Source organism: Hypanus sabinus, chromosome 12 (genome assembly GCF_030144855.1).
Source record: "Hypanus sabinus isolate sHypSab1 chromosome 12, sHypSab1.hap1, whole genome shotgun sequence".
NCBI classification, from domain to species: Eukaryota; Metazoa; Chordata; class Chondrichthyes; order Myliobatiformes; family Dasyatidae; genus Hypanus; species Hypanus sabinus.
The window spans coordinates 82,792,357-82,814,528 of record NC_082717.1 but is presented as its reverse complement, the minus strand read 5'-3'; the positions used below and the strand labels follow the sequence as shown (position 1 = coordinate 82,814,528).

The 22,172-nt window shown below is 42.4% G+C and overlaps 1 protein-coding gene and 1 long non-coding RNA gene across 3 annotated transcripts in view; one reads left to right on the top strand and one right to left on the bottom strand.

The window, feature by feature from the left end:
- Window positions 1-22,172, top strand: part of slc24a3 (solute carrier family 24 member 3) — a 324,655-nt gene that overhangs the window by 192,521 nt on the left and 109,962 nt on the right. The window contains exon 4 of the mRNA XM_059986300.1: window positions 13,854-13,928. Within this exon, the coding sequence (XP_059842283.1) occupies window positions 13,854-13,928 (75 nt within the window). The remainder of the gene's footprint in view (window positions 1-13,853; window positions 13,929-22,172) is intronic.
- The window catches only part of LOC132403058 (uncharacterized), a 28,735-nt gene that overhangs the window by 3,076 nt on the left and 3,487 nt on the right, over window positions 1-22,172 (bottom strand). The window contains exons 2-4 of one of the 2 annotated variants that reach the window (XR_009515174.1): window positions 15,264-15,627; window positions 1,781-1,817; window positions 1,103-1,240 (exon numbers count right to left, since the gene is read on the bottom strand). This is a non-coding gene — a long non-coding RNA (uncharacterized LOC132403058). The remainder of the gene's footprint in view (window positions 1-1,102; window positions 1,241-1,780; window positions 1,818-15,263; window positions 15,628-22,172) is intronic. The other variant, XR_009515175.1, reaches the window with a different exon arrangement.

The following is a 22,172-nucleotide window of genomic DNA, read 5'->3' as shown; positions in this document are numbered from 1 at the left end:
TTCTTGTTTTGCGACTGCCTGTAAGCAAACAAATCTCAAGGTGGTGTAATTTATACGGTCTTTGATAATAAGTGCACTTTGGAGCTTGAAGTCAGGCGAGAGGGAAGGTAGGTGGGTGGAGGTGATGGGTGGAAAAGGTAAGGGCTGAACAAGGAATCTGATAGAGGAGGTGAGCAAACCATGGGAGAAGGGGAAAGAGGAGGGGCGCCTGAGGGATGTGAGGAGAAGAAAAAGGGGTAAGAGGGGAGCCAGAGTGGAGATTAAGTGGAGTTTGGGGGAAGGAGTAGTTTTGGTCCCACAATAACCTGATGACACAGCTCCTTCCACAGATGTTGCTGTTCTGTCTGATGTCATGGCCAGCAATTTGGGAGCCATTGCACTGGGACCTGCGTTAAGACAGCCCAAATACACTTTGTAGGGTCCACCTACGAGGAACGATTTTAATCCTGTAAATTGAACTGGAATCAAGCACACTTACTCAAAGCTGGACCATTTTGAATATTGTGGAATATTTTAAAGCCTTTTCAAATAATGTTTCATCACCTTCAGCAATATCTGCACTGGTATTAGCAATAATGAATGCTGTGATTTTTCAAAAGACTACCTTCTCCCTAATGCTTTGCTTAAATATCAATCGAGCTTTGAAGCACTGAACTCCAGCATTTGGATTAACAGCATGACATCCTCCCTCAGGACCAAAAAGACCCCAGGTTTTTTTTTTAACCGAGCAGCTCCATTGAGGATGAGTTTGCAGTCCCGTCGGAAGGCAAGCACATTTGAAGTTGGATTGATGTCTGTTATTAATTATCATGTGCCCTTCTGTTAAAAATAATCCTGCCTTCCGGAATGTTGGCGCAGCAGCGAAGCTACAAGGTTCGGCGTGAAGGGAGAGGGCAATACTTAACATGAGTCATCGGGGACAGCACAGACACACACTCAGTTGTCTCCTTCTGGAGAGGAAGAATCTCTTGCAGTTGCAAGTCTATTGAGCTTCAGTGCTCCGTGCCTGTGTGTGTTGTATTTGCCTCTGTGGAATCAGGGTCTATTTTTGATGCTCCAACAAGTGACAGGAAATACAATTTGTTTTTCACTTTACACTTACAGAATCTTCACCTTATCTGTGTCTCAGTGGCAGTGGCCAACGCCGTCAGCTCGTGAGCCATCAAGATGGTGGGGGGCTTCAAGTTCCACTCCAGAGCATGTCAGTACATTTTAGGCTGACTTCACCGTGAAGTATTACCTTTCAAATGAGAAATGAACATTTCTCTCAGACAGATGGGCAGCATTTTGCTGAAAATAATTATCCTCTGAGTCGTAATCCTGCAATCTGTATCACTTTATTAAACAAACACATTATTTAACTTTAGTGCCATATGACAGCTCAATTGTTTCCTATGTTTCATCTTTAGAGTGTTGGGTTTTTTGGACATCATGCAGAATGCCGCATAAATCTTTAAAATAAGTTCTAGGCAGATGAAGTACTGCAAGTCCTCCTACATATCTACTAGAGGCCACTGATTTTAGTTACTTCCCATTAAGAGTGGGCTCTCCCAATGGCCACCCATCTTAATTCCACTTCCCAATCCCATTGCACAGCCCCCTCCGCCATTGCGATGAGGCCACACTCGCACTTGGAGGGGCAACGCCTTGTATTCTGTCTGGGTAGCCGCCAACTTGATGGAATGAACATCGATTTCTCAAACTTCTGGTCATGCCCCCCCCCCCCCCCACCCTTCACCATTCCCCATTCCCATTTCCCTCTCTCACCTTATCTCCTTACCTGCCAGGCACACAGGCATCGCAGGCACATAGCATCACTATAAAAAGCATACACAAGAACACCATCAGTTAAACATAAATGACACCTAATTGTTTTACAAGAAGGAATACAACTGGAATTTTTTTAGTAATACGTTTCAGTGGAAAGTGATGAAAGAGGTCGTAGTCACAGTGTTGCAGTAGTGAGGTCGTGATTTGAGTTGTGCTGCGTGGTTCAAGAACAGAATGGTTGAAAGGCCGTAGCTGTTCTTGAATCTGGTGGTGTGGGACTTCGGGCTTCTGTACCTCCTGCCCACTGGTAGCTGTGAGAAGGTGGCATCTGATGATGGATGTCGTCTTTACGTAGAATGCAGAGGATGTTGTAAAGTCACTTGTGCAGACTCGAGGCTCCCGAATGAGAGAGCTCAAAGGTTTTAAATGTTTAATGTCAGAGAAATGTATACAATATACATCCTGAAATGCTTTTTCTTTGCAACCATCCACGAAAACAGAGGAGTGTCCCAAAGAATGAATGAGAGTTGAAAGTTAGAACCCAAAAGTGCCCCCCCAGCTCCCCTCTCTCCTGCAGGTAAGCGGCAGCAAGCAACAATCCCCTCTCCCCCCCCGGCAAAAAAAGCATCGGCACCCACCACTCTAACACAAGCAAAGCAACAGCAAAGACACAGACTTGCAGTTACCCCAAAAACTTCTCGTTTCACCCAGTATTCAACATACCACACGCTCTCTCTCCCTTCCTAATAAGGGAGAAAGAGGTGTCTTCATTTTCACAGCGAGCAGGGACACATAACAAACAAATAGTTGGTTTATGATGTTAAAAATCTGTTACGCCACTTCTTTTGAGCTCTGCCCAAAGATCCGGGCACACTGCTGTAGATATTCCAACTCCACCGCTGACACAAGGGTCTCCTGCCGTGATACCAACCCTCGATCTGCCCGCCTCCAGAGCCCCGAGATCCTAGACTTACAAATCCAAGCTGGAATCTTAGGCTGAGCCCTTGGCGTGCCCAACAAGCAGAGGAATTACTAGAGAAGAAATCATCCTTCATTGCAAAGCCTGTTCTCGTATGATTGATGCTTTGAGATTCATATTTGATCAATTTGTGACCAGAGCAGCCCAGAATCAAAATCAGGTTTAACATCACTGGCACATGGCATGAAGTTTATTGTTTTGTGGCAGCCGTACATTGTAGTACAAAATTTTAAAATCTATTAAATATAATGGGATGGATATATATAATGGTTTTCAGTTCAGTGGAACATGTCAGGACCAGGCATTTGTAGGCCCAATTAAGTGGCTGCCAAATTAGCCGAAGTTTCATGGAAATAATTAAAAAGGTATTAAAAAAAAAGACCAACTCAGTAACAAATTGTGTATTTAAATGAAACACAGAAAAATTAATACATTACCAATAGTACCACAGTACCTAATAGTTGCTGACAGAGAATTCATCCAGTGTACACAATGAACAAAATCAGTGCAGACACCTTGTGCCAATAATAAACTGCCTTCGAACAATGCTATGAACAACTGCATCCTCCAAATCTTCATTTCCATTGTAACGTTCAAGAAGGTTATCAAAACCTTCAAATTCTTCATAGTTCCAAATTTGTTGATGTAGTGAAATGGTGTCATTTTCACTTCCCAACCACTTCTGGCATCTCCAAGCCTGAATGCTTGATACAGCAGTGAGCAAAAGAGTTCTGAATTGTCTTACTACTTATTTCTCTCCAGCTATCAGTGACAAAAATCACTCCTTTTTTACACAAATACGTGCAGTTGATATTATTTTTTAAAACTGCTCTAAGCATGGTATAACAGCCATACAAGTGCACACGACTGATGCAAGTCTCCTGCCCCAATTAAGTAGCATAGTGTTCCAAACAAAGGAAACACTGGCAATTTTCTCAGTTTGTTTTTGTTCTTTAAGAGTTTTCTTAAAGAAAATAAATTAATTAAAAAGAACATATATATATATTATAAAATTAAGTAAGTAGTGCGAAAAAAGAGCAACATAAGATAGTGAGGTAGTGTGCATGGATTCATTGCTCGTTCAGAAACTTAATGGTGGAGGGGAAGAAGCTCTTTGTAAAATGTTGAGTGTGTGTCTTCAAGCTCCTTGTTGCCGGAGAGGCCAATGGCCATAATGGAGCTGATTGAGTTTGCAACTTTCTGCAAGTTTTTCCAAACCTGTGCAGTGGCCCCTCCATACCAGACAGTGATGCAACCAGTTAGAATGTGGTCCACTGTACATCTGTAGAAATACGCGAGACCCTTTGGTGACATACCAAATCTCCTCAAACACGTAATGAAATATAGTTGCTGTTGTGCTTTCTTTGTAATTGTACCAATGCGTTGGGCCCAGGATAGATTTTCAGAGATGTTGACACCCAGAACTTGAAACTGCTCACTGTTTCCATTGTTGATCCCCAATGAGAACTGGTGTGTGTTCCCTCGACTTCCCCTGCCTGAAGTCCATAATTAATTCCTTGGTCTTAGTGATTGTTGTTGCAACACCGCCAACCAGCTGATCTATCTCACTCCTGTGTACCTCCTTGTCACCACACCACCTGAGATTCTGCTGACAATAGTTGTGCCATTGGCAAATTGATAGATGCATTAGAGCTGTGCCTAGACACACAGTCATGGTTGCAGAGAGAGTAGAGCGGTGGTCTAAACACGAATCCTTGAAGTGTGCTGGTGTTGATTTCATGTATAAGACCAACCTTTGCTCCTCTGTACCATCGTGGAAATCTCAGTCCCATGTGTTTTTATCCTGCCTTGAGAATGTGAATTAAATAAACATCCATATTCTCATAGGTAAATGGAGAAAGAGTTATAGTTACATGACCTTTGCGATAAATTGACATTCATTCCGTTTTGTTTAAGGTACTTCTATTTTATTGAAAAGAAATTACAAAGAGGGAGTCAGTGCAGAGGTCAGTTTTGCTGCGAGTCAGCCAAGAGAGGGAAGGTTAGAATTATACACTGAACATGCCTGGATTTTTTTTTTAGCTTAGTTCTCTGCTTCTTCTCCAGTTGGAATGACCTTAGATCTGAATGACACTCTGCCATAGTGACAATGTGGGAATTTCTGTAATGTTTGCCACTCACTGGCCTTGGTTTCTGAGGAATGACAGAAACGTTCAGGCCAAAACCAGGCACTTTACAAGCTGACTTTTTCTTCTCAGAGCATCATTTTAAGTATTGACTCTACATCCTATCCAGTTTCTCAATCACATTTCCTAAGATCCATTGGTAGTTCTGAAGTACTGCATTGCTCATAGAGTGGGAAGTGATTTTTCTCTAATTGGGTTAGCATTGCAAAATAACTGGCTTAACAATGTGAGGTGATAATAGTAGCATATTAATTTATCCCAAGCTTTGTACTCCATCTAAAAGGTGGTGGATTCATATTCTCTGGAAGTTTTTACAATTGGCCATGGAATTTGGAAGGATTTCATTTGGAGGTTGTCAAACACCTGGTCTAAGATTAACTGCTGTTTTGAAGAGCCAAGACAGACATAATGGGCCTAATAACCAAGGCTGCACCATTCTGCAAATGTTCATTCAGAATTTCATCCAGTCTAGTACAGGCCATCATGTGCACTATTTCCCCACACCACATGGACACAAAGAACTCCCTCTGATTAGCTAATTGGCAAGATGTCACCTTTTCCCTGTCTGCACAGATTCATGCATGGCTGTGTGTTTGCATTGGTTATCAGGTCTTGCGTACTCCAATGGTTATCACCCCAGGGAAGAATATTTGAGAGGACCCTGCCAGCCCAGATGAAGACACCCTCATTATAGGCGTTTCACTGCATCCATGTTCATTAAGCCCTGCAGTGCAGGTTTCAAGCCCTGGCACTTGGGGGACCTCCAGAGCAAGAGTGCCAAGTTACAATCGAGGGGTGAGGGAATTGCTGGAAAGATCTTTGGCTTATCTAGGCTTTCAGAGACATTGGCTCCCTTCCCATAGTTATCAACTGATATACTAAGAAAAGCAATGTTTATGAGGCTCTCCAGGTTAATAGGTGACCTTTGTGTTTGCAGGGCAGCCTCCAAGACTTTGAATCCTTCTTTCCATCCAATTGCATTAAATTTAACGCCCTGAGAAATATCCCGTGTTTAGCAGCCCTCCAGAAAGACTTTGCAGAAAGATTCATGCATCCAAGCAGTCATTTCATAATGGTAGCAGGATCCCCCTGAATCAGCCATTTTAACCAAGCCTGTCGTGATCAAGCATGGGAGTCACCGTAGCAACACGATGAGTGGAAATGCTATGGAAGTGAGAGATGCATCATGAAATTACCATCAAAGGCTTACAGTTCAATGTTTATATTTATAAATGGCTTGTTTGGAGGACACCATGATGAAGGATGGCCCAGTGATTTTTGTTCATTCAACTTGATATTTGACATGAAAAAATTGATGTGGAAACAGGAAATCCAGAAGTTATATGGCAGGTTAGGCAACATGTGTGGAGAGAGAAATGGGGTTAATGCTTTCGTTCAATCACTCTTCATGAAAGCTGGACTCGTTAGGAAGCAGACATCTTTCAAGCAACAGAGAGGGTGCAGAGGGGATGTACCTGGACGCAGCCTGGATTAGAGAGCGTGTCTTATGAGGGTAGTATGAACAAGCTAGGGTTTTCTCTTTGGAGCGAAGGAGGATGAAAGATGACTTGATAGAGGTGTACAAGATGATAAAGATGCATAGATAGAGTTGATAGCCAGAGGCTTTTTACCAGGGCAGAAATAGCTAAAATGAGAGGACATAATTTGAAAGTGATTGGAAGAAAGTTTAGATAGAATGACGGATAATTTTTTTGACACAGAGAATGGTGAGTTGATGGAACACTCTGCCAGGGGTGGTGGTAGAGGCAGGTACATTTGGGGTATATCAGAAACACTTAGGTAGGCACAAGGATGATAGAAGAATAGAGGGCTGTGTAGGAGGGAAGGGTTAGATAAGTTAAATGTTTGGCACAACATTGTGGGTCTGTACTGTGCTACAGTGTTCTGTGTTCTAGAAAGGAGAGGGCAATGAAGTGGCTATCTGTGATAGGATGGCATTCAAGAGAGAATGGATGACACAGTTGATGGTGCTAGGGGAGAGAAGGTGGTGGGTGTAGCTAAAGGAAATGAACGTGGAGAGAAATAAACCAGAACAAAGAGAGGAAAAAATAGTATTGCTGGAACGATGAGATAGTGAACACAACAGAAATCTGAAATCCTGATACTATGCTGTAGCCTGGCTTGATTATTTCAGATCTTGTGTTTTAGAAAGAATGCTTCTCTGCTCTGCTGGTTGTAAAATCCCACGATGTGTCTTGAGCTTTCACAGTTATGGCCCTCAAATTGAGACAGGTGCAACAATTGGTTGGGGACATGAATGCAAGCCATTCCAAGTGCATGCTACACAGAGTCTTGGGCACTGCCTGCCCCGCATCTCTCTCTGTGACCTCTTGGCCGCCTTCCACTCTGCCCTGTTATGTGTCAGCTGACCATCAATCAGACTTTTATCTTTCCTGAAAGGCCATGATAAGTTACTGGATGGGCTGCTGTAGTTCAGTTCCATTGATCCAGTGGTAAGAGGTAAGAGTTGGCAGAAGTGGAGATTGAAGTTAAATACTGTACTTAAATGGATCTGAATTTTTTGAAGAAAAAGAATGATGGCAGCCATGAAACTTCTGGATTGTGGTTACTAATGCCCATCTGAGCAAGATATCTATCACCTTTGTTTGGCCTGGCCCAAATCAGTCTCCCAGCCACCATCCCAATTTTCTCCTCCGTTAGAAATAGGTGAATGGTGGTCTCATCCTGCAAAAACCTGTCAATAGAAGGAATAAAAATAAAACATCTAGTTTTTTTTTCCCCCACTCAGGGCATTTGGGAGCATTAACTCAGACAGCGTCTTGAAGCTGCCCTTCTGCCAACAGCAAAGCTCTCTCTATAAGATGAGAGTGATTGTGTAGAGAAAAGAAGGCAGCAAGCTTATCGCTGGAGAGCATACTGTTTCTCACAGATTTGTACATGCTTTCACTTAATTTAATTAACATGATCAAAGGAGCTCTAATAATGGAAACACTGATTTTTTTAGAAGAATAATTTCCTTGTACTTTTCAGCAGATGGCAGTTATCCGTCCAAACATCCTACACATTTTACACACTTTCCCACGTTGCATTATAATAGTTTTATCTTGCTTTATTATTGGAAAATTATTAAGATGTCCTGAAAGTCTCTTTACAAGAAGATGTGACATGCGAAAAGGGGGTCACTGTAAAATTAATGAAATTGCCTTTTTAAAAGCGAATTGATTAACAATCAAAACAAACTGATAAAAATACACAGTGAGTGGGACTACAAGAGTGAGAAGTATTGGTGCCTCTGAACACATCTGAAAACAGGAAAGGGAACTTTCCACTGTCTCGGGCAATTTAGGGCAGAGATTACAAGATAATGTACAAATGCTTCCACTTCAAAGAGATGGCATCTATTGAACTTCCCAAAAAAGTTTCAGAGAGGAAGTTAGCCACACAATATATGGTAACAAGTTCCAAGAGAAAACAACTTCATTATCGAATTAGGATTTTTAAAAGGAATCTTTGCAAACTTTTCCCTGAGTTCTTGTGATGTCCAGCCAGCTGGCTGTCCGACAGCTGTGCTCCGGCGGTAGGTCATGCAGGATCTGTGCACCTTGCCATGTTTCCATAGGGTTTCAGTTGCGATTTTTGGGAGCGAATTCCACTTTGGTCTACTTCTAGCTCAATTGCACAACTTTTACCCTAACTGGGAAGCCCAGAACCCAACTAAAGTCAAGTCTCAGGTCACAGTTAAGTGAGCTGGATGTGATGCCGGTGTTCAAAGTGCTTCAAGGGGCACCTTTGACACCAGCCAACAAAGTGCCACTTACATTTTAAAAGTGGTGTAACAAGCACTGGCGAAATCTGAAGACGAGTTTGTTGGTTGCAGGCAAGGCCTTGGGTATCCTGAAAAACTTTGAGGAGCACTTACACTTTCCAGCTAATTGACTAATCAATTGCTGCTATGTTGTCCGATTATGCTTAGCTGATAGTGGTTCCTGATCAAGGGCAGTTAATTCATTTATGCACATCAGGGGCTTACTACTTTGGGATTTACTCTATGTTAACAACAATGTTAACAAATTATGCAGGATGATTACAGAACTCAAGAAGAAACCAATGTCACTGTGTAAACAGCACGACCAAGGCAAAAAAGTTGGCTTCAGTAATGTGAAAAGAGTGAACTTAGGTTCACGAGGGGACGGTGCTGAACTGACAAGTTCATCAACTCTAACTGATAAGACCTAAAGATAAGCTTTGTTTTTAAAAAAATCTCCAAAATGGGGATCGTGTGCTTTGGCTTTCATTTTGTTTTGTTACTCCTCTCTGCTTTGTGGTACATCAGGCGGCAACGTTGCCGTTTCTTCAGCATTTTGACTGTTTTTTTGCAAGGTCAGGTTGCAAGCTCAATGCTCAACCCAGCAAAGGTGAAAAGCATGCAAGAAGCCTGCTGGATTTGAACCCAGGACCACTCGCCTCGAAGTCTGGTGCTGATACCACTACACCATCAGCTGACATTTTGCTTTCATATTAGTTACTCAAAAACCAAAATTAGTATCTGAAATTTTCTGATTTCTGAGGAATGTTTTTTAATACTTTTAAGTGTCTTGATTTCACTAATTTGCTACATATTTTCCACAAAAGAGGGAAAAAATCATATTCTTTTCATTGTTGTTTGATGAAGCACCAGAAATCAATTTTCTCTCTACTATGTGTGGAGCTTCTGCAAGAGACACTAGATTGTCAGTAAACATGAAGTTAAATGGATAACAGAAGTGGTTATTTTCATCTGTAGTTACTCATTATGTTGCCTGACAGATAGGATGGAGTCACATTTATAAAGCAGCTTCATATACACCTCTCAGAAATCATTCCATAATGGAAGAAGAAGGTGTGAGGAAGCCAGCAACGAGATGAATATTTTCATTTTATTCAGGGCTATGACCTCAAGTGCATTATCTTAGAGGAAGCGAATTGGATCGTAACTTTAAAAATGGAATCAGATATACACTTGAACAGGAAAGATTTGCAGAGGGTTTGTTGGGGTAGTGTGGTGGTGCAGCGGCTGGGAAGTATGATTTCTGGAAAGCACAGTCTAAGCATCACAGCATGCTGAATGACCTCCTTAGCACAGCAAGACTGCAGTGTCAACAGATTTATTGACTATAAGAAATCCAAGGGTCAGATTCTATCACTGTGCAATGTAAAATTTTCCATTCTGTAATTATTTTATGAGTAACAGCACTAGTGTTGGGACCAAGGAGCCTGCAGTATGTGTTAAACACAAGAGATTCTGCAGATGCTGGAAATTCACAAAATGTTGGAGCAACCCAGCAGGTCAAGCAGCATCTGCTGAGATCCTGCAGCATTTTGTGTGTGCTTCCGTATGTGTTTTCAACTATTTGTGCTGACTGAGGGGCTAGTACTTACCTAAATTCCGGCAGTGAGAAGGCGTCCTCTCACCATTTGCAGGGTGCAAGTGAAGAGGAGTTTTCTCCCAAACCTAGATGAGCATAGGAAGCAGTGAAACTCGCCTTGATCCTAGGGACTATTGACTGTAAATATGTCACTGACTTTGTTTCCCCTCCACTGACCACGGGGCAGGCCTGACTTTAAATGTAATACTTCACCCAAGATCTGAGTATCAATTGACTCCTCCAGGCTGATAGATGAGAGACTTACACTCAGTGACCACTTTATCAGGTGCACCTGTACACCTGCTCATTAATGCAAATATCTAAACAGCCAATCATGTGGCAACAACTCATTGCATAAAAGAATACAGGTATCTTCAAGAGGTTCAGTTTGTTGTTCAGACCAAACATCAGAATGGGGAGGAAAAGTGATCCATGTGACTTTGCCAGTGATTGTTGGTGCCAGATGGGGTGGTTTGAGTATCTCAGTAACTGCTGATTTCCTGGGATTTTCACACACAACAGTCTCTAGAGTTTACAGAGAACGGTGCAAAAGACAAACAATCCAGTGCGTGGCAGTTCTGTGGGTGAAAACACCTTGTTAATGAGAGAGGTCAGAGGAGAATGGCCGGACTGGTTCAAGCTGACAGGAAGGTGACAGTAACTCAAATAACCATGTGTTACAACAGTGGTGTGCAGAGGAGCATCTCTGAACCCACAACACGTTGAACCTTGAAGTGGCTGGGCTACAGCAGCAGAAGACCACGAACATACACTCCGTGGCCAGTTTATTAGGTACAGGAGGTATTTAATGAAATAGCCACTGAGTGCATGCTCCCCTGCTGAAGTATTAATACTTCCCCTACTTCTAATGCACCAGTCTGCTGGACTCAGTGAATTTGGATGATAGATTCTCAATGAGCCCAGAACTGTCCAATGCCGATAGAGAATAGCCCCTCAAAGCAATCGATGTCTCTGAACTTGACAAAGCAAATCAAGAACCCCCTGCCAAAGGAAGCGGCAAACAGAATGTATGACCCAGACCACAGCTGCAACTCCATAAAAGACAGAGGGGGTCCTCCAGCTATGCAGTGGGTGGAGACTGGTCAACCAACTTGTCTGTAAGATCAAGCCCAGTCACTCACCACAAGTGTGTTTGATGGGGAATGTGACCCAGGCAGTGGTGTCAATATTCACAGTTGAAATTTGCTGTAGAAGATTGCGTAGGAGTTTATTATTTTGAGGGGGAGCAAGGGTAACTTGATCTTTGCATTGCGAACAAAGGTTGTATGGACACTGGTCCAAGTTCTTTTTGGAGAGCAGATTACCAATTGGACAAGAAAATGAGTTCAAAGATGTGGTGAAACCTATCTTGCATGCAGCAGCTCCACTCTGGGAGCCTCTAGCCCAAAGTGGGTAGTGGGAGGGGCAGACCACTGGGGTGTGGGCAGAACTAAGACCATCTCACAGGCTGTCTGCCTTCTGACTTATTAGTCACCTTGGAACTCACAAGAGTGGAATCAGGTTTCCACAATCCCAAAACTCTGCCAGAGGAGAAGAAAGGATGTGTTATCTCAGAAACTTCTCTCACTGACGCACATAATTATTACAGATCTGCATTTTCCCACAGTGTTAAGAATACATGTTTTATTTATTATTGACTGAAGGATTGCAGGCTGTGCAGACTGAGCCAGCGTTTGATTTCCCATCACCAATTGCTTTTGAAGGTGGTGGTGAACATCCTTCCTCAGCCACTGCAGTCCTTGCGGAATCGCTGCATCCACAATGCAGGGGTTCGCCCCAGTGACGGTGAAGGAACGTTTCCAAGTTAGGGTGGTGTGTGGCATGGCGAGCATGTTCTGGCTGGTGGTGTCCCACGCATTTGGCAGAGGCTGTGGATTTGTAAGATGTTGTTGGGGGGGAGGCAGGAGTCTGTATTGATATTGAAGAGACAATTGTCAGCTTTCTCATGTTTTTAATGGCTGCTGTTGGAGATGCCCTTTCTTGTGTTGCAAAACTTAGTGACATTGTCGCCGTTTGGCTCCAATATTATAATTACTGAGTGATTGATAGCCTTTAAATAAATCTATTATTGCATGTTTATTCATGCACAGTTGACAGATCTGCCGACAGTGAGTCAGAGTGATACATATTGTCAGCGTATATGAATATATGGGGCGTGATTATTTCTTAAAATGCACACGCAACAAAATGAATTACATTTTTCTGATCCTCTCTGTGGCTCCTGGCTACCTGTTCTGGAGATTTGCCAGATTTGGCAGCCTTCCAGGAGTTCTCCCAGTTGCCCGGTTTAATGGATGGGAGAGGTAGAGATTTGTCCCCTATTTAGTCTGCCAGATGCATCAACGCAAGTTAGTTGCATAAGTTACTACTGTGTGCATTTAGTGCGTTAAACTGAGAACAAAATTTCTGTCCTGGAATGTATAAAAGCTGTTTGGAATGTGGGGAACATTGCAGCTGAGTTTGATGGTGCTCCCAGTGAGACGTATGTTCTCTATTTAAACTGCCCTGTCTTGTGCAGTTAAAGATCCAGTCCATTTGCAGTCACTCATCCACACTACAGGTTGAGCTGCCCAATTTTCTGACTTGCCATCTGCAACAAAATGTGCCCAATTGTGTAAGGGGGTGGGGAAAGTGGGGACCAATTTTGCCATGCATTGTGAGGAATCCTCACCCACAGTGAGCGTCTCAGCTGTGACACAAGCAATTGGTTAATTGCGCCTTAATTCCCTCTTTCATGCCATTAGGATTTCTGCAATCCAGATGCCCCCTTTGCAATGCTGCAAGCTCCCAGAAAGTTCTTGCCTCCCGAATGCCATTACCTCCAATATTAACTACCTGAATGTAAAGAAGCACAAAAGCTAATTAATTCCCAGCCTGAAATTGTGTACCGGCACTCACAGATTAAAACCGCCTATTGAACTGAGTTAGGGATATTTCCAGTACTTCAACAGCAACATCCTGTTGGGTGAGGAGCTAAGAAGTCTGCACGGTTGAACTTCTGTCACTTGAAATGAGGTTGACGTACATCTCAGAGCTAGGCTGCTTTGTGGTGATGGCAGGGAGCACCTCACTCTGAAACTCTGGAACTCTTCTCTGTTGCAGTGTTAATTGAAATCTTCAAAATTAAGATTGATATCTTTTCACCAGCCCAGTGCATTAGGGCATTGTATGGAATTAGGGTGGGTTTAATGTAAGCCCCTTTATACGGGTAATTTTCTTGTAATATTCTGTTGACATTAAGTGGGTTGTATTTGTAATTGTGAGTTACAAATATTCCATGAATTTCCTGCCTTATTCTGCCCAAGCTCCGTGCAATTTCAGCTACTGCCTACATTTCAGTACGAACATTCCAAAAGAATTAATTTTTGCTGGTGCAGTAAGACAGATAGAAGCATCCGATGGCAATTTGGTGATCAGGAATAGCCTTGCTCGGAACTATCTCAGTCAGAATATGGATACGCCACCTTGCAACAGTTACTTTAGAAAAATGTGATTTTTTTTTTCGAACTGCACTCACCCTAATATCTTCTTTCTTTCTGTCTCCCACAGACCGTGTACATGTTCTATGCTCTGGCAATTGTCTGCGATGACTACTTTGTTCCTTCATTAGACAAAATTTGTGAGGTATGCACTAATCCTGTTTGGTATTAGTTCTCTAGCATGGGCTGTGTGGTGATGTCTTTACAGTTGTCAGTCTGAATTGTCAAGATACATTAGTTATGAATAATTGAAACACTGCGAGTATAATTCCTCTATTCTGATTGCTTATTTCTTTTCACAATGCTTTGGTGAAACTTCATCTTGTGGAGTGAGCAAAACTCTGCCTAGGCAGATGGGTGAGACCTTCACTGGTATCCTGAAACTGCATGTGCAGTGTTAAAAAATGAGGAAAGTTCGAGGGAATAAATTAGTTCTGTAAATATGTAGTGCAGAAAGAATAGTAAATATTCCCAGCACACCTACAAATCAAAAACATCTGTACACAGGCCCTTTCATTAATTTCCATTATATGCCCATGTTGATAATGATAACTGTTTCTCCCCCTTCTCTGGTAGAGTTACTAAGGTATGACAAGATAGCATGTTGTAATTGCCGAGCGATATTCATGTAGGCAGTGTTAGTTATTGCTATGCATTTTGGAATTGATTAATGAAACAGGTAAGGAAGGATAACCTATAGGAGAATGTTTTCATTGAATATATTAAAAGACTGAAATGGAGAAAACTTTGAGTTGTATTTTGTTATCAAAAAAAGTACCAGTCAAGAGTTAAAAGATTCTTTAGAACATGATCCTGCAACACTGACGGTGGCACTTGCAATGTGAAACTTCAATCATACTCCAAATTAATATGCAAGTGAGGACACTTACTTTATCAAATATCCAATTAGGACAACTTAAAAAGAAACACTTTTAAGATGTAAAGTAGGGCAAGCTCATTAAATTTCTTCCACGATGGATACAAATGTCTCTCATTGTCAGAAATCTGATGGCCCATTTGGAACAGCTTTTTGAAAGGAAGATAGAGAAACAAAGTCAGAAATTGGACAGGGGACATTAAATGCCAGAGCCACACTATCTGCAGGTGAAATACTGGTCTGCCAGGAAGCAAGCCGGCATTCCATCCTCCAGTCTGAAGAGCAATTGATTGTAGAATGGACATTAACAGAGATTACTCAACATGTGTAATATTTTGGTTTTAAAACAACACACAGCTACACTTTAGCAGAAGAATAAAATACTGCATTTTACATGACATCATGTTGCTATCTTTACTTTTAAAAAGACAGCAGATTTAACCTCTGCTTTACATGCAGTTATTTGACTTGTCCTGATTGATGGTTGCATTGTCAGATCAAAGCAGCCTTAATCAATGGGTTAGTGACTCAGTTCATTCAGCAGTGGGAGAAGAAAGGCAAGTGATAGTCATATGTACGTAGGCTAAGATCCTGGTAACTCACCCTCACATAGGACTGGTCTTTAGTGGTGACACCACTTCTTCACAAGTGGAAATACTGGCTTCATTCTTTGGACATCATCTGAAAGCTGGGGTGAGGCTCATAGCAGCGGCAAAGCACACAGGGCTTCTGTCTTCCTCCGCATCATGGAAAGAAACCGTCCACACATGTTTGTTATTTTTTATATATTTTCCACTGCCCCTCCACTGTTCAGTGGAATTCTTGTTCATTCCCAGAGAATAACAACGCTTCACAGCTGGACAGCATTTGGTTAATGGCAAACACATGTAACAGATGGTATTGAATAGATATTTCAGGGTAACATGAATTTGCATATTCAGTGATGTGATGAAGCACAAACTTGAATCTGAAAGAGAGTCATAGAGTTTTACAACACGGGCACAGGCCCATCGGCCCATCTCACCTATCTCATCTAAGATGCCTACCTGAGTTGATCCTAGTAACCTGTGCTTGGTCCCGATCCCTCTAAGCTTTCTCCTTCCATGTACATGTGCAATCGTCTTTTAAATATAAGAGATGTTTAAACATAAATGGTAAAATGTGTTTACCATTTCCTCTGGGAGTCTGTTTCCACCCTCAGTGTGGAAAAAGTTGTCCTTCAGGTTCCCTTCAAATCTTTCCCCTCTCACCTTAAATATATGGCCTCTCTTTGTAGAGTCCACCACTCTGGGAAACAGACTGTGACCATTTACATGATCTGTGCCCCTCATGACTTAATATAGCCCTATAAGGTCATCTGTTAAATGCTCCCTATGGCGTGTGGCTCAAATAGCCTCTGACAACCAAGTCCAGCTCCTGGCCTTCACACGTGGCTTAGCTACTGAGCCTGGTGGAACCACTTCTACTGACAGGAGAAGGAGCAAAGGCGGGTTACTGGCGCCCTAAAGGCAGTCGCTTTGGGCCAATGAAGCTCATCAGCTGTGGTTGGCTGCTCATCTAGGAGAAGGAAAACTCTGATCTCAAACTGTTGCTTTGCAGCCATACCCACTCATGGGGAAGGACTTGGGAGTAAACCCCGAGGGAAAAATCTGGAGTTGGAGTTCCTAAGGCAGTCCTACATTGAGTTCAATGCTGACTGGCAACTCCTGCAATGCTGCTGGTACCGAACTGTATCAGTCTCTGCTGTTCCTTTGGGTTCATCAGATGCATGGAGAGGGGGAGCTTGCTACATGGACAACAGCTTGCACTCCATATTGTACTGCCCAGGCTTGCGTATCTAGACAGCTAAGTCACAATATCCATGGCCAACTCTGACCGACGGAGGCCTTAGATAGATAAGGTCACCACTCAGCCTTCAATATTTCAAGGCAAAAAAAATGCCCCATCCTATCATGTGTTTCCTTACTACTCAAGCTCTCCTGGACTAGTAAATTCCTTCCCTGTACCCTGTCCAGCTTGATGACATCCTTAATTTAGTGAGGTGACCAGAACTGTGGTCATCGCCCCAAGTGTGGTCTCACAAACATCTCGTACAGTTGTGTCATCACATCCTAACTCTTTTACTGATGCCCTGACCAATGAAAACAAGAATGCCAAACTCTTTCCAACTACCCTCCCTACTTGTGTCGCCACTATGTCCTTGTACTCATAGATGTCTATGATCTACAGCACTTCGCAGGGTCCTTTTATTTTCTGTCTGAATCTTGATCTAGATTAATTAACCAAAACACATCACCTTTGGGTTAAGGTCCATCTTCCATTCCTTGGCCCCCTTTACCAGTTGATCTAGATCCTATTGTAATGTTAGATAACCTCCTTCACTATACAGCCAATGTTGGTATTATCCACAAACTTATTAACTATGCCAATTACGTTCTTGTCCAAGTCATTAATATAGATGACAGTGTACCCAGCACCAATCACTGCAGCACACTCTGGTCACAGGACTCCAATCTGAATATTAACATTCTAATTCCACCCATTGGCCAAGCCAAATGTGTATCCAATTGGTTAGGTCACGCTGGGTGTCATGTGATCTAACTTTTCCAACCAGCCTACCATGCTGGACTTTGTCAAAGGCCTTGCTGAAGTACACAAAGGCAATGTCTTTTGCCCTGCCATCATCAATCTTTTTGCTCACCTTTTCAAATAACCTCAATCAAATTCATGGAAGATGATTTTCCACACACAAAACCATGTTGACTGTCACTAATCAGTCCTTGCCTTTCCAAATGCAGACAGATCCTGTCTCAGAGTCCCCCATCTTTCCTCCCATTGACATCTGGCTTGTACCAGTTAACCAACATGGAGTAAAGGTTGACTCTGCTGGCCCATTTTGTTGGAGCTAGCCATCTCGGTCTTTGACACCCTGGTCACAAGCCTGGTTGCCCATGTATGTATGTCAAATGAAACTGGGTGCATGAAGGAGGATACCCAGCTTAGCTCCCACACTCCCATACTCACAATGAACTGGTGCTCTGTGGAAGCGTAATGAGAGGATGCTGGGGCGCAGAATGGATATAGGAAGTGGGGTTTGGAAGAAGTGCACAGAAGAAGTGGGATTTAAAAAATAAACAAGGGTTCCAGAGCTTTGAAAGGTGTCAAGTGTGAAGCAGCTAGAGTGACCTAGAGTTTTTGATGGTACAGAGCTAGCTGGAAAGGTGATAATAAAAGTAGATTAAATAGAGAAAGCCATTTTCCATTCAGGCCAAGAAGGCCAAAATAGAGAATTCTATGTGGTGGTAATGTCACGAAGTAATGGCTTTAAAATGGGAAGTTCTAGGAGTAGGATTGAGATATGGCAAAGAGTAAACAGTTGACATTTCAGGCTGAGACCCTTTTTCAGGGACTGGGTCCAGAGTCCTGATGAAGGGTCTCGGCCTGAAACATTGACTGTTTACTCTTTTCCATTGATGCTGAGTTCCTCAGCATTTTGCGTGTTGCTTTGGAGGTCCTGCATCGACAGACTTTCTCGTATTGAGATGTATTTGGAGAATTGGCACAGAACCAGGCTCTTTAGTTATTCTGCCTAGTCCCATCGACCCGCACCTGGACCATAGCCCTCCATAACCCTCCTATCCCTCTCCCACCCATGTATTTATCCAAACTTCTCTTAAATGTTGCAATCAAACCCACATCCACCACTTCCAATGGCAGCTTATTCCACACTTGCATAATCCTTTGAGTGAAGAGGCTCCCCATAAATATTTCACCTTTTACTTACACACACACACACACACACACACACACACACACACACACTTCCCCTTCATAATTTTGTATACCTCTATCAACTCTTCCCTCGTTCTCCTACGCTCCAAGGAAAACAGAGCTAATCTATTCATTCTTTCCCTATAACTCAGGTCCTCAAGTTCTAACCACATCCTAGTAAAGTTTCTCTTGTGCTTTCAAACTTATTGACATCTTTGCTGTAGGTACGTGGCCAAAACTGTACACAATACTCCAAATTTGGTCTTGCCAAAGTTGCATGTATCTTCAACATAGCATCCTACCTCCTGTACTCAGTACTGTGATTTATGAAAGCCAGTGTACTAAAAGATCTTTTTATGACCCAATCTACCATGATGCCACTTTCAAGGAACTAAGGATCTGTCATCCCAGATCCCTTTGTCCTACCACACTCCTCAGTGGCCTACATTCACTGCGCAAGTCTTACTCTGCTTTGTCTTCCCAAAGTGCAACAGCTCGTACTTGTCTGGATTAAATTCCAACTGCCATTTTTCAGTCCATTTTTCCAGCTGGTCCAGATTCTCCTGCAAGCTTTGATAACCTTCCTCACTGTCCACTACACCCCAATCTTGGTGCTTTGATAATTGCAGTCAAATTCTTGTGTGATCTGACTAGAACTTGTTTCCTGTTGCAGCTTTGCCACAGGGTAATTAACATTTTTTCAACTAGTCCCAAGTTTATCCCAGAAATAATGAGCAGAAAAATTTTAGACAATTCTCACGTGTCGACATACCAAGTGGAGCATGTAACTGGCTTGGCAAAAATTGTGCCATTTATTTTCCCTCTCATTTTGCTTTCTAGGTATCCACTATTTTGGTTTCTCTAACCTTTTTTTTTAAATAACCTGGTACCCAAACTCAGCCTGTTATTCTGACAGAGGTGCCCTTTGTTTTGCTTTAATGGTTGGTCACAAAGTTAGCCCTGGATCTATCTTCTCACACCATCGTTTTTTGATGAGATTATAAACAAGTGAGGCTTCAGGTATAAGGAACATTTCACTCGTGAGAGCGTTAGCAATCCTAAAGTTGAGTTTGTTGTCATGTGCACAAGTGCACGTATGCACAGGTAGCTTGATTATGTGCAGCATCACAGGAACTTAGCTTCCAGCATTCCAAGAAGAACATAAGTCAAACATAAACAATATGCTATTTTTTTTAGGAGAAAGATCACAATTAGAACCAAAGAAAGCCATTTTAGTGCAAAGTGATCACAGTGATTATTTTTGGCAGTTAGTTCAAGAACTGAATGGTTGAATGGAAGCAGCTGTTGTTGAACCTGGTGGTGTGGGTCATTACACTGCTGTACCTCCTGTCCAAAGGTAGTGGCCAGTAGATGACATGACTAGATGTTGGGGATGTTTGATGATACTTTGTTGGTAGAGAAATACCCTTCTCTAAGGAAGATGGATGCAGATAACCATGATTTCATTGAATAGTGAAACAGGCCAGATGGGCTGTGTGTTTTATTCGGTCTCTTGTGTAAGTAGCAAGTCATCAAATTTCAAGATTACATTTTAGGTTCATGAATCTCAAAATTCCAAATACAGTCTATTATTTTGGGGTTTGCAGTGAATATATTAAACATAAATAAGCCTGTGGTTGCTTGTCTAATTTAGAATAAGTCTGATGCTTCCTGCATAAGTTCTTCCCTCCTTTAGAGTCTTATCACTCTGAACTGCTCTCCCCATTGTCTGCTCTCCAGTAAACTTGCGAGATTGAATGTCTGTAAAGGCGGCCATTAATAATTCCTGTATTTTTAACCTGGTCTCTCCTCTGTCTCCTTGACTGCAAGGCTGCGGTTGGGAACTCAGACAATCACAAAATACAACTACACAGGATTGCACAGTGCAAAGGAAAGACTCCTTGCAACAGTACCAGTGATCTCTGGAGTGAGATAGGAGAGGGAGCAGGCCATATAGAGACTCAAGCCAGCTGGGCCATTCCATAACTGAGACCAGTTTTCTTAGACTTTCCCATCCAACTCTCCTGCCCTATGTCCCTTGGACTCCATCAGCCTCAGTCTGGAAGATATTCAGTGACTGAGTATTGACTGCCCCTGGGTTAGATCATTACTACAGCTTGCCACTATCTGAGAGAGAAAATCTCATCTCCATGGTAATTGGCCTGTTCGCTACCCCAAAAATATGATCTCTAGTTTTGAGATTTTCAGCATCCGTCCTGCCAATCCTCTCAGAATTTTGTATTTCTCGGTATCTTAGCCTTCTAACCACCAGTGGGTATAGAAATCCCTGTTCAAAGGAAATTCCCTCATTATGTCAATTAATCAGGCTAAGACAGTATATTCATAGCATTTTGATCCTCGGGTGTTCTCCCAGAGGCTGAAATCATTTCCCTTTACTTTTAACTGCTGTGACCTCCTTTCGTTCATTTATAATAATTACACTTGTGTTCATACAATTTAATTTCTTCCTTTGTTTTGAGAGATGATCCTCGAGATCGTCATTGTCACTTTTGGTTCTGGTTTCTGAATCAGAAAGTCAATAATTTCATGGTCCAGTACAGTGACCTCTGCAAGCAATGTATGAATTAAGAGTTTGATGATTGACCGTAGAGTTGTAGAGAGCTACAGCAAATAAAAAGAAGCTTGACCCCCTGAGTCTGTACCAACTCTCAAGCACCCACTTAAACTTATTCGATGTTAATCTGTATTTTTTAATTTCCCCCCACATTCTTCTCAACTCTGCCTATATTCTACTACTCACCTACACATAAGGGACAAGTAGGCTGCCAACCAGTTTGTCTTTGGCATGTGGGAAAAAACCAAAGCACCTGGAGGAAACCCACACAATCTCAGGAAAAGCATACAAACTCCAACCAGACTGCACCAGAACTCAGGATCAAGCCTAGGTCTCTGATATCGCAAAGCAGCGGCTCTGCTAGCTGCACCACTGTGTCACTCTCAAGCCTGTTCCAGCATTCAATAATGGCTGGTCTGATTGTTGACTGAACTCCACTAGCCGTAACCCCTCAGGACCCTTCAATCCCTTGCTTATCACACATCTATATCTCTGACTTCAAAATATTCAGATTCTACTTTCACGAAAGCTTGAGGAAGAGAATTAGAAAAACCTGCAGCCTTCTGAGAGAGACGGAGAGAGAAATCACTTCATCTCCATCCCAAAAAGTCAATTGCAACACACAATATGAGATTTCATTCTTGAAGATCTCACATTTTTCTCTCTTTGTGTGCAGACCATACTCATTCAACCAGGTAAGCACTTTGCCAAGGTCCTGGAGGTGCTCTTCATCATTATTGCCAGTTATGATGATGTCACCAAGGTAACATTGTGTTTGAGGGATATCTTGGAGCTCTTGGTCCATTGCTCTTTGCCAAATTGCTGGAGCTAATTCACGACAAAGACGAGACGATTATTCTGGAACACTTCCTTGTGAGTGTTGATTGTGAGGAATTTCCTGCTCAACTCCTCAATCTCCATTTGCAGATAGACGTGATAAGTCCATCTTTGAAAACCTCTCCCCAACTGCCAAAGATGCAAAAATGTCTTCTATTCATGGCAGGGGATACTGCATTGGGTTGATGCTCACCTTGAATTCCCCACGTGCAAACGGCTCCGGGCTTACCTTTTTTGATCACTACGACAATGGCCCAGTTGCTCCACTCAGCCTAGTGAGGACTCCAGATGCCTCCAAGCTCTGCAGTTCAGCATCTACTTCAGGACAT